The sequence below is a fragment of the Lissotriton vulgaris genome, chromosome 3_1, assembly GCF_964263255.1.
Source record: "Lissotriton vulgaris chromosome 3_1, aLisVul1.2, whole genome shotgun sequence".
NCBI lineage: Eukaryota > Metazoa > Chordata > Amphibia > Caudata > Salamandridae > Lissotriton > Lissotriton vulgaris.
The window spans coordinates 1,635,716,341-1,635,729,524 of record NC_141689.1 but is presented as its reverse complement, the minus strand read 5'-3'; the positions used below and the strand labels follow the sequence as shown (position 1 = coordinate 1,635,729,524).

Genomic DNA, 13,184 nt, shown 5'->3' with positions numbered 1-13,184 from the left:
GAAAGTATTCTGGCAGAGTCTGTGGAGCATGGTACTGGATTTATCCCCCCATTGATAGATCCTACTCTGCGTGGCCAACCACAACTGGTGTGCTTCGTTCAGTAACAGTGAGGTATAAGATTGCTGCGCCAACAACAGTTGTCCGACAGCCTCAGCCGTGTCACCAGCGCTAATCTCCCCCTCTAAATCCCGGACTCGCCCCGCCGCCTCCTCTATGTCCTTCCTACGAGTCCTGCGAGCTCCAGCACACCAGGCAATGTCGACTCCCCGGATCACTGCTTTAGGGCCTCCCACAGGGTAACCGCATCCGCATCTGTATCGGGTCTATCATTGTCTTCCCAGTAGTGAGATATGGCCTCCCGAATATGAGACCGATAATTATCTTGTTGTAGGTGCCACGCGGACAGGCGCCACCTAAAGGGCTGTCGCCTCCTATCTAAGTACAGGTCCAGCGTCACCGGAGAGTGATCGGATATACCACGTGGGAGTATAGACGTAGAGGCCACTCTTCCCACCCAGGGGGATGGAATGAATAAATAGTCTAGTCTGGAGAAGGACCGGTGCACAGCAGAAACATATGAGTATTGGCGGCCAAGAGTATGTTGGTATCGCCATGAATCGATCCATCCCATTCCCTGCACCAAGCCGCTCAGTTTCGTAGGGGCGTCTACTGAGGGCTCCCCCCGGGCCTATAGCGGTCCAGTCGTCCATCCATCACATCATTCCAGTCACCACCCACGATCGCCATGACATTCGGGATATCAGTCCACACCTCGTACAGCCTTTCGATGAGCGCTGCCTGTAATGAGGGTGGGGCATACACACTACCAAAGACCATCGGCTCATCCCCAACCGTACCTTTAATAAACACAAAACGGCCATGGTCATTTACCCACTGCGCCTCATGAACATAGGAGAGCCTGCGATGCACTAGGACTGCCACTCCCCGGGATCCTCTCACAAAACCGTCATGAAACACCTGCTGATAGCCATACCATTGTAAACTAAGAGTTTTAGTGCCCTGGTCTCCTGCAAGAGGAGGACATCCGCCCGTTCACGTTTCCCCAGTTTCAGCACTGCCCCTCGTTTTATTTTATCCAGTAACCCCCGGACATTCCAGCTCACCACTCTCAGTAAAGCCTGTGGTAGGCCCGTTTCCTGATCGTCAGCCATTATCCATGGGAGGGAAAAACCAGGTCATGGGTTTTTGGATCCGCACACACACACATTTTTGCAGCCGGACTCGCACAGCCACTGTGTCTAAACAAACTACCCCCCCAACAGCACCCCTATCCCACCCCCTCCCCACATCCCACCCGGCTGCACCCACCACCCCCCCTTCTCCTCTCCCTCTCCCAACAGCCCCCCCCCACCCCATACCTCAGCAACATTGAAGTATCTGTCGCGGTATAGATCGTCCCCGGCCCCCAACGAGAGGTCCGAGACCCACTATCCCAATGGATCCCCCAAAACTACCCAAGCACTCTCAACTAACCCCCCGCTGACAACCCTTCCGAACTGAGGGGCTAAGTCCGCCCTCTTTAAGTCTTCTCCCAACCTGCTCCCCCAATCCACAAAGTTACTTGTTCAGCTGGAGTCTCGAGCAGCAGGCCGCCAAAGTTGTCCACATTCAGGAGGAGTATATTCCCCTCGCCAGATCACCATCCGAAGTCTGCCACACCCCATGTAAGCTACGATTCTGGATGTTGGAAGTCTGTAGCCTCAACGGCCTCTGCAGCGTCTTGCTCTGGGGGAGGATTCTTCTTAGTGCGGGACCTCCAGTTGCTTCTGCTACGTGACCGCTGGGGGATCCGAGGGGGCCCTGCCGTGGAGGAAGCATCCGAATCTCGACCTGGGGGAGTATGCACCCTGATCCGGACTCTCATCTGTCCAGGCAAAAACTTCTTCCGGTGTATTGAAGAATTGGGTTTTGGACTGGAAAATCACCCGCAGGCGGGCTGGGTAGAGCAAAGCATACTGGATATTTAAGCCCCGCAATCGCGCCTTGGCCTCGGTGAAGGATTGACGTTGTTGCTGTACCAGCGTGGTGTAGTCCGGAAATATCAGAATTTTGTGGATTTCAAACAGCAGTGGCTCCTTCATGCATGCCTGCCGCAGGATCGTGTCGCAGTCTTGGTAGTTAAGCAGCCTGGCTATCACTGGTCTGGGACGGGCCCCCGGCGGCGGCTTTTGGATCAGCGCCCGGTGTGCGCGTTCTATGATAAAACAGCGCGACAGAGAGTCCGGAGGGAGATACCCCTCTAGCCAGTTGGTCAGGAAGGCCTCCATGTCGCCCTTTTCGCAGCCTTCTGGGAATCCCACAAAGCGTAGATTGTTTCTTCGAACGCGCCCTTCAGCATCCTCAACCCGTAGGGCCAGGCCCTTCTGGATCCCCTCCATATTGGCCACCTTCTTCTTCAGGGTCCCCACATCGTCCTCCACCCCCGTGATCCTCGTCTCTGCTTCGGTAATGCGGGCCACCGCATTACGCAAGTCCTGCCGCAGCAATGTAACGTCGGCTCCAACTGCCCCGATTTTCGCGTCTAGCATATCTCTGGATTGATTTATCGCCGCCATGAGGGCTGCATTATCATAGCCTGACGCCGGGGGGCCCCCCGCTGCACCTGCGCTGTGAACTTGTCCATCGTGCCTGGCTTCGAGTTGTGCGCACTGTTGCCGCCCCTCGTCTTGGTAATCGGCGGATGCAGGCCCCAAGTCTTGGGCGTCGCGGGGGTATGGACAATGGTGTGGACGTCCACCTCCAGGCCAGTATATGTAGCCGACTGCACCGTTTCACCTCCTCGAGCCAGTGATGCCGCGTAGGGTCTGTCCTCCCAGTAAATCCCCTGTCGGCTGATGCACTGCGGTGGGCGCCGGGGCTGTGTTGATATCACTGTCCCTCAGGCTTCACAATAGGGGCCCCATCGCCCGTCTGCCACGGATCGCCATCTCGGGGCCAGGGCCCGGAATGTAGTCAAGCCCAGGGGCGGCTCACCTCCACTGTCCAGCACCGCAACGGCGCCGCTCGTCATCCGCCACAGCAGGACTAGCCAGCAAGTCTCCTGCCCCGGACCTCGAGGGGGTCCCAGCAGTGATCCCGCAGTGCCGTACACCGTGCCTGTATCGTCACACAGAGCGCGGCGGTCAGCCCCAGCCGGGATTTCCCGCTTCCCCCTGCAGAAGCTCCCAATATATCTACAAAGGTCCAGTAGGGGTGGGAGGGGAAGGGTAGACCGCCGCCTCCACAGGCCAGCTGCGTCCCCTCGGTCCGATCCGACCGCCGAGTGGGGCTCGTGTGGTCTCTGCCGCTACCTCACCTTGTCAGCCTAGGAGGGTAGGGTATCGTAGCTGTGCCGCCCGGCACCGTGCCTCACCCCCGTCGCTTCGTGGAGCACTTTGCAGTTGCACGGGCAGCGGAAGTGTTGGGCCGCCCACTGCTCTTCTGCTGCGCCGGCTTCAGCACACTTCCGCCCGGCGGCTCGCAAATCGAGGCCCCGGCTTCACGCACGGCAGCAGGCCGCACCACCTCGAGGCCCGGGCAGCAGTCCAGCAGCCGACTCCAGCCACCAAAGTGTAGTCGGAGCACCGCAGCAGGCTCCGACTGCCAAGTATTCAGATTAGGGCGTCCTGGGGTTGGGGGACACAGGATAATTGCCGGATTACTGATCGGCGGGACGGAGCTCGCCTAGGCTACGTCCGCCATGCTCGCCGCCGTAGCCACGCCCCCGGAGTTAAAGCTTTTTGACAAAAATGAAACTTCTTACTGGCTTGAAAAGCAATGATGTTTAGGACCCATCTGACCTTAAATATACTTGAAGTTTTAATCGAATTTTTGCTGGGAGTATATGAAGTTAGTTTTCATATGAAATCTGTAAAGTGTGAATCTAAATAATAAACTGTGACTCATGTTTTCTTTTTAGCATTATTATTAACCAGTTTTGCTAAAATACATTTTTATGTTACGTGTATTTTTAAAACATACTATCACCTGCGAGGGTATTGTGGCCCTCAGCAGGTATGTGTTCGGAGTCCTGCACAGGGTAGGTTGGTTAATTGAAAATCCCGGTCTTCATCTTCTTGTGGTATTCAATATGAGAGGAGGAAGTTCTGATGTGTAGTGGAAGGTCGTTCCATGCTTTAGGAGCACTCCCCCGCACCATCACCTCTCCGACATCTCCACTGCCTACTTTAGAGTGTTACATTCACACTCCCTTCCACAAGATCAATACTCCCATTGCTCCCTGTCTACCATCTATCACTAAGGCTATGATCAGGAACCCTTCCAAAGTTGATTCCCTCGACCGCCGTGATTTGGCCTGCTCTCTACACTACAGTGCTTCCCCACCAGGAGCCCCCTAGGAGTCGCTCAGTGACTCTACTCTTGACACTATCCATTCTGAATTGCATCTGATCAGGGCTGACATCCTCAAACTAGTCCACATCACCTTCAACTTGAAACACCTATTGTCTTCACATAGTTCTCACCTCCTGACTAACTACACTCAAACTCCCAATCTTCAATCAGTCTCTATCCCCTGCTTACCTAAGGACCATTCATCCTTACTGGAAATCCACACCAAGCCATAACTGTTCTTCCCAACCCTTTAGACTGGTTCATCATCTAACAACGATATTCTCTCTCTTAGACTCCTATAACCATCGTCAGACTGACCACACTATATCCTTTACAAAAATCTAGACTATTAGCACTCCTTCACTCAGGACATACTATGCAACATCAAGCTGTTAAGGTAGCTGCCACATGTTTTACCATCCTGAAGTGGCTAAAAAAAAGATCATTTGGATGTTGTCAGAGCCCGCCCAGAGAACAGTAGTCCAGGCGCTTGTCACCTCAAGACTGGACTACGGTAACATTATTTACCTGGGACAATCAGGAGTTGACTTGTAGGCTGCAGATGGTTCAGAACTCTGCTGCCAGACTACTTTGCCGGGCTCCCAGAACTATCTCTGTTTCCGGGCACCTGCAGGACCTGCACTGGCTCAGGGTTGAGAACCGTATTAAGTTCAAAGCCCTGAGCTACTTGTTAAAAATCAAAACCGGTGTAGCCCCTCAGTATCTGCAGTCTCTGGTTAGTCCCTATGTGCCTCCTCGCTGCCTTCGCTCATCCACCCAAGGGAAATTCATTGTGCCTAGAGTCAAACTTTCCTAGATGGGTGGAGGATCGTTTGCATACCTCGGTCCCTCCCTTTGGAACTCCCTCCCAAACCCAATTCGGAATTAAACTTTGTATGTCCAATTCCGCAAATCCTTAAAAACCTGGCTTTTAAAAAAAATACAAATCCTTTTTATTTAAAAAAAAGCAAAGATACAAAAACAAAGAAGATTCAGAAAAGGGGGGTGGTGATGAACAGAGTGTCTGAATTAAGCAGACCACTCTTACCCAGTCCAAAGATGAGGGCTTGATCCATCACCGTTTTTTAGCTCACTGCACCATCCCAGCTCAGAACTTGGCTATATGCAAATTAGTCTGACCCTGGCCCAGTGCATCATGGGAACAGGGCAGACCAAACTACCAAGCAAATTCTTATACTGGGAAGGAAACAAGCTTCCGGGGACCGGTTTCTGGCATTTCAGCCGTCTTCGGCCCGGCTTGCTTGAATCCTGATGGTGCAATGAGCAAGGGACTTACATCTGAGTATACCCCTCCACGCTTATGGTGGACAAAAATGATTCAGAAAAGGGGGTGGTGATGAACAGAGTGTCTGTATTAAGCAGACCACTCTTACCCAGTCCAAAGATCAGGGCTTGATCCATCACCGTTTTTTAGCTCACTGCACCATCCCAGCTCAGAACTTGGCTATATGCAAATTAGTCTGACCCTTGGCTTGGTAGTTTAGTCTGCCCTGTTCCCATGATGCACTGGGCCAGGGACAGACTGATTTGCATATAGCCAGGTTCTGAGCTGGGATGGTGCAGTGAGATAAATAACGGTGATGGATCAAGCCCTGATCTTTGGACTGGGTAAGAGTGGTCTGCTTAATTCAGACACTGTTCATCACCACCCCCTTTTCTGAATCGTTTTTGGCCACTATAGGTGTGGCAGGGTATACTCAGACATGAGTCCCTTTCTCACTGCACCATCAGGATTCAAGCAAGCCGGGCCGAAGACGGCTGAAATGCCAGAAAACGGTCCCCGGTAGCTTGTCTCCTTTCTGGTGAAGAATTGGCTTGGTAGTTTAGTCTGCCCTGTTCCCATGATGCACTGGGCCAGGGACAGACTGATTTGCATATAGCCAGGTTCTGAGTTGGGATGGTGCAGTGAGATAAATAACGGTGATGGATCAAGCCCTGATCTTTGGACTGGGTAAGAGTGGTCTGCTTAATTCTGACACTCTGTTCATCACCACCCCCTTTTCTGAACAAAAACGAAGAAGGCAAAGGATACTCTGAGATACATTCAAGAAGATAGTGCAACCTAAAATACATACATGGAAAAAGCAAAAACATATTGAAGACCTATAACAGAGGGTTCTCAATTAATAAACAATGTACATCGTATACATAAACATGGAATCTAAGCATCAGGTATGGTAGCAAAACTGAGAACATGTGAAGAGCAGAGTAAGGGGAAAGAAAGAGAGAGAGGAGCGGAGACAGAGGAGACAAGCGGAGGGGAGAAGGAAAGGAAAGGCAGAAAAAGGAGCATCAAATCTGCAGCAACGTGAGCTTATGGTGGGTAATCTGAATTAGGACAATGGGATCACCGTGTTCGAATCTGTGACCTTTTGGATGACAAAAGGAAGAGATATGCATCAAGAGGCATAACTACTAATCAGACCTAAGGCAGGTCGTAGCAATCTGCCCGTGAGTCCAGTGAACTCCAGAGTTTGGAATGTGATTTACGCCATGGCGAGGAGTGGAGTACATCATTGTCTGTGCCCCTCAAGGAAGCAAGCCTCTCCTGCCAGATTTTAAAAGATACATCAGAGGCAGATTTCCATTTACTCAAGATAACTTTACACGCAAGTGTGAGCATAAGGTCCAGTATATGTCGGTCGTGATCATTCGTTTTCTTCGGGCCTGTTGCCCCCAGTAAAACATATGTGGAGTCCCTAGCAGGGCGAAAGTTGTAGATTCGTTGAATGTAATTATAAATTTTGTCCCAAAAGGTTTAGATCAGCGGGCAGTGAAAGAGCATATGAGCCAGGTCGCCTACTTGGGATTTGCAATGCCAGCAAAGGGGGCTATCAAGAAGTTTAAGTTTAAAAAGTTTGTCTGGAGACCAATAAACTCTATTAATCAGCATGAATTTGGTCTGGGAGAGTATCGGAGATATTTTATTGGAAAAAGGGGTAAGGTGTATCTTATCCCAATCGAGTAGCATGTTAGAGGAGTTATGTTCATTTTCCCAAGCGATTTCGTACTTCCTATGTGACTTTTGAGGATTGGGGGAGAGAAGTTTGAAAATTTTTGAGACGGTATGACCCAGTGACATGAGCTGAAGTAGTCTACTGCTGAGTGCAGGTTCTAGTGGTGAGATGGCTCTGGCAGTGACAAGTGCCTTGAGGCGTAAGAACCTATAGAAGTCAAGAGGTTGGAGATCGAATCGGGATTGTAAAGTTGAAAAAGGCAGAGGCGAGGACCCCTCATGAAGATCTTTCAGTAAGTTCAATCCTTTTTTTAGACCAATCATCCCAAAATAGATACTTGCCCTTGTCCTTGAAGGCCGGGTTAAACCATAACGAGGTCAAGTTGGACTTGTTTACTTTGACTTTAACTTTACAGTGTCTTTCCAGATTAAGGAGGGCTCTTTTAGTGTTGAGAAATATGTACCTGGAGTGAGGAAAGACTGTGACGTCCATCGTGATTATAGTGGGTAGCGGTAAGTTTTTGATGATAGCTTTTTCAATATGGACCCAAACAGGGGTGTACTCTGAGTGAGTTTGGAACCAGTTAGCGCCTTGCCTTCTACTCTGCCCCACCATGATAAAAACATTTGGGGATCAACCGTCCAAAAGGGAGGATATCTTTTTATGGAGGGAATGTTCATTGATTTTGAGAGTGCTAATTAAGTCTTTTTCAAACTCTATTCCTAAATATTTAAAGCTCTTTGGTTGCCAGAACAATCCAGAACCGCCCAAACTGCTCTTGTCGCCTATGTTATTGAGTAATTTCACCTCTGTTTTATCTTTACTAAGCTTGTAGCCCGACACTTCCGCAAAGTCTGCAATAGAGGATAGCAGAGCCGGTATTGCTAACTCCGCATTTTCAGAAATTACTAGAACATCTTCCGCTTAGGCCGAGATTTTGACTGTGGTACCTTCAAAGGAAATTCCTTTAATTTTGTCATTATTCCGGAGAGAATAAAGGAAGGGCTCGATAGCCAGTAGAAAGAGGGAGGGAGAGAGGGGGCAACCTGGTCTTGTACCTTGTTCCAGATGAAATGACGAAAGACAACCGCCTGCTCGTACTCTCGCTGAGGGGTTAGAGTATAAGGCCATTACCATCCCAATTAAGTCCATCCCTAGCTTAAATTTGCAGAGAGTGGCCTCCAAATAGGACCAATCGACCTTATCAAAGGCCTTTTCGGCGTCCAGAATCACTGCCACAGTTGGGGAGGTAGTGAACTTTGCTCTTTCCAAAATGTGTGCCAGGGTACGCGTGTTGTCGCTAGACAGTCTATTTTTAAGAAACCCCACCTGGGACGGGTGAACGAGTTTAGGCAAGAACGTCTGAATCCGTTTGGCCAATACCATGGCATAAATCTTACAGTCAAGATTGATCAATGATATAGGTCTATAGTTCTTCGGGGATGTCGGATATTTCCCGGCTTTTGGGAGAACCGCAATAATACTCTCAGCAGGAGTACCATTTGTATGTCCACTATCGGTGAAGTGATCATAGAGGTCCTTGAGAGGTTTTATTAGGGCTGAGGAGAAGTTCTTATAGAACATAGTGCTGAACCCATCGGGCCCCAGAGCTTTCCCTGTTTTTAGGGTTTTGATGGCGTGTTCGATGTCTGCAGAGGAGATGGGAAGGTTGAGGTCGATCTGGTCTTGCGGCGATAGAGAGGGAAGATTGCAGTCATTTAAGTACTTCCCTAATTTTGAGCCATGACCTCTTTGTTTTTACTATATAGGTCTTCATAGAAGTCTTTAAAGAGGTCAGCAATTTTGCTGGGGTCTGAGTGTGGCGTCCCTGATTTATCTACTATGCTCCTAATAGCGGTTTGCTGTATTTTTAATTTTAAGTATGATGTAAGGCTTTTACCTGCTTTATTTGCGTGACATAGCCTAAAGTTCTTGTGGTTCGTGAGCCAGATTCCAGCCCTCTCGCTGATTCTTATTATACTCGTATTTTTTGTTCATCATGTCATTTAGGACCAGAGGATCTTTGGTAGCTATGTGTCGCTTTTCTAGTATTGAAATCGCCTCTTCTAGCGTGTTAGAGCTTTATTGGCATCTCTATTCATAGCTGCACAAATTTTAATCAATGCCCCCCTAACAGTGGTTAGTCTTAAGAGCCTCCCACCTTGTAAGGTCCAAAGTATCCCCTTTTTTATTGTGAGCAAGGTAATCTTTTATGGCCATCTCAATAGCCAATCTATTTGCGTCTTTCTTCAAGACCGCATTATTAAATCTCCACAAGGTCGATTTTTTAACCCCATTGTGCACTGCCAGAGTCATTGTTATATATGAGTGATCCGAGATAATCATTAAGCTGTTATTCATTCCTCGATCTTACCGGCGCCGGGAAATCCTATTTTGGGTAGCTGTTGCGCCTTACTAATTAAAATTAATAATAATACCCCAATACTAAGTATATACATAAAATGAACCTCAAACACACGCCCACCATTACTCTCAAAGCTTCCCTGAAATGCACATCTAGATCAGCTGTGAAAAACGTGGCGGACATAGTCGATCTCATACTTGCCCATGACCTGGACATCCTTATGCTCACATGAATCATTAACCATGGGCTTACTATTTCCTCCCAGCCATGACCTCATCAGACGTGACAATGTAGGACGTTGTTGTGGTGGCCTAGCCTATCTACACAGATCCTTTCAATCTCTGAAACAATCACTCGCTCTTCCTGTGCCCTCATGTGAATACCTAAGGATCAACAAAACCACCAACGCTAAATCAGGATGCTCTCTTCACATGTTCTACCTTCCACCTAGAGATAATCATGCGTTCATTGAACAGAGCATGGAGATTATCTCCTCTAAAATAGATTAACACAATACCCAGATCTTTTTTTGTGACTTCAACATTTATTGGAACCATGCGAGCGACCCTCTTGTGAACAGTTTTAAATCCTTCCTCCAGGACATGAACCTTATCCAAGCCTGCAAACAGCTCTACCCACAACAAAGGGACCACCCATAACCATATCATTGCTAAAGATAACGCTATACAAATAAAAGCCATCTACCCTGCGACTGGACTACCATCACTGCAATACCTTCCTTATCTCAGAAAGGGCTACATTGCGAGCCAAACACTGGGTCCTAGACACCTGTAACATTAACCCACTCACCTTGTCGGCTCCTACTAAAGACATATTGCTCCTCCCTCCCTTCATGACCTCACTGAACATTACATGAATTCTTTGTTAAAAATCATGGGCACCCTGGCACCCAAATAATTAGAGCATGTCAACCAAACCTTGGTTCAATCGTAACCTCAAAAAAGGAACTCCTCAGACTCTCAGAAAGAGCATGGCAACATACTCCCTCCCTGTCCAACCTCTGACTGCTACGACAAAGACGGAGTGCCTACAACAGGCACATTAGGAACTCTAAAGCATCTTTTTTCCAAAATCAACGAGACACAGCAACAAATCGAACAAAAAAATCTGTTTGAAATGATCAAACACCAGTCAAAGCACAAAAGCGATACCCCTCCCTCTCACAAAACAGTATCTAACACAAGACCTTCGCCTCTTTCTTTGCTGAGAAAACTAGGTTTATTACCATTGATATCCAAAAGTCTATGAAACCCCATCCAAACCCTCCCTACAGGAGGCAACCCAGAAGGGAGCCTTGGGTGAGTGAGGAATTGAATATTGCGATCCATTAAGCGAGTAAGAGCAGGATGGATTTGCGGAACAATTTGGAGGGAAGGGGGTTCTGGAAGTGGTCGGAGTATTTCAGAGAAGTCAATAGCTTCAGGATGTCATTTTCGCCACTGGTGTTAAAACTAGACCAGGTGGCCTTATTTTCGGTTGAGCGTAGTAGGTGACTCGGGTGTCCTTCCCGTTTTGGGGGTAATATAGATCACCTATTTTAATTCCCCCACATTTTGGGTGAAGATAGCGAGCAGTTTATCCTACTAATATGTGTGTAAGATAATAAAATTGTTACTGCAGTTTCCTCTAGGATACTTAATTTGGTAACTGAGTCTAGAGAATTCAGTTGCAGAATTTAGTCATGATGTCAGATGAGCTCTGAGTATTGTATGACGAAGCTATAATATCTTGAACTGAAAATTATTTTGCGTAATGCCAGAGTCTTGTATCTTTCTTTCAGTTTTTATTTTTTTTGTTTTCACCCCCACGCCCTCCAAATTCTCTTTTGGTCCTTCTAAAAGTTGTATTGGTTTATTACCTCGTTCCCCCTTCTGAATGTTTTTCGATTCATAATATTCTGTCTCACTGGATAAATAAATTAAATCGATAAGGAGGACTAGGCATTTGGTTATGTGAATAATCTTTGTAGTAAAGACCAGGCAAATTAGCATCGCTGATAATTGGGAAACCATGTAAACTACTGCAGCCAACAAAAAAACAGCTTCACATTTGTTCTCCCACAAAGACCTTTCTCAACCACAAAAATGTCTTTCCAATGTCTTTAACTTCATTATTTGAATGTTCAGGTTTGGGCTGACTATGGGCTGGATGTTGAGGGTAATCGTTCAATGTATTCCTAGTAGCAGGTTTTTCCATTCATGTATTTCCACCTTTCAGATAGCTTTAAAACACATATAAACAGGAGTTCCCTCAATTTGAAATGTATACTATTTTCGTTCTAGATTTGACTCATTACAGCGGTAGGATTTGAATACTAGCAATTCATGTATTTTGCCGCCATTCTGCAGATCTACATACTGGGGCTGAAGGTACCAGTAAGCGATAGTTTCAGGGTTGTAATGACATTTTGTCCTTGCATTGCTATTTTTTAGATTTTCAAAAGCCATGTGGGTTATTTGTAAATCGATTGAAGTTGTGTTTATGGATGTGTGATTTCCAGTAATTTAAAAAAAAAAAAAATCCGTCTCCTATTTGTTGGGTATTGCGATCAGGGTGTATTATAGATTGACAGACTAAAATGAACTTATTATTAAATTGACGGATTCTTTTTGTGATTTCTGTTAGTTTAAGGGCTGATCTGATGATGTGTTTTGAAAATATAATCTTTAATGGTAATGTCTGCTTTCCAGTTTGCAGTTTGTCATCTGGGAAATTTGGCACACTGCTGAGCGGATCCTGGGACACTACTGCAAAGGTGTGGCTGAATGATAAATGCATGATGACTTTACAGGTAAGAGGACACGTATAACATTTTATTGCATTCTTTTTAGTAGTTTTCCGGGTAGTAAGATGCCTCTCCGACTGCTTTCTTTCCATGTAGGGACACAGTGCTGCTGTATGGGCAGTGAAGATTTTACCAGAGCAGGGTCTGATGTTGACTGGATCAGCCGATCGAACAATCAAACTTTGGAAGGCTGGGAGATGTGAAAGAACTTACAGTGGTGAGTATTTCTCTGCTTCAAAATACGGATCTACATGTCTGTTGTGGTAACATAGTTTCGATCATCTTGGTGACCGAAACTAAATGTTCTTTCAAGTAGTCGTGGGAAATCGGTGCTGTCTGGAAACATTGAGTTTTCTGATAGCTGGAGTGTTATGCAGAGTAATATTTTACCCTTTGTTCATACTCAGAACATGAGTTGCAAACATTTAGGAAATATTATATCAACGGAGTAGAGCTCTTTTTTATGTTAATCCTGTTGCTGTGTTTGTGACAGATGCTTTGGTGGGCCCTTCATAGTTTGAAAAGTAAGCCTACGTTGTCTTCAGGAAGTGTACTGGGACACCAAAGGAGAAATATACCTACTTGGAAACGTAGTTCCTCATCCGTATCCTTGTGTTCATATATATGAGAACATCCTCACCTATGTGTAAGATGCTGAGATATATTGTGGGCAAAAATTCC

The 13,184-nt window shown here is 47.0% G+C and overlaps 1 protein-coding gene across 2 annotated transcripts in view; it reads left to right on the top strand.

Annotated features, from left to right (window-relative positions):
* The window catches only part of PLAA (phospholipase A2 activating protein), a 184,825-nt gene that overhangs the window by 50,861 nt on the left and 120,780 nt on the right, over positions 1-13,184 (top strand). For both annotated transcript variants that reach the window (XM_086962122.1, XM_086962123.1), the window contains 2 exons: positions 12,409-12,509; positions 12,600-12,720. In XM_086962122.1, the coding sequence (XP_086818248.1) occupies positions 12,409-12,509; positions 12,600-12,720 (222 nt within the window). The remainder of the gene's footprint in view (positions 1-12,408; positions 12,510-12,599; positions 12,721-13,184) is intronic.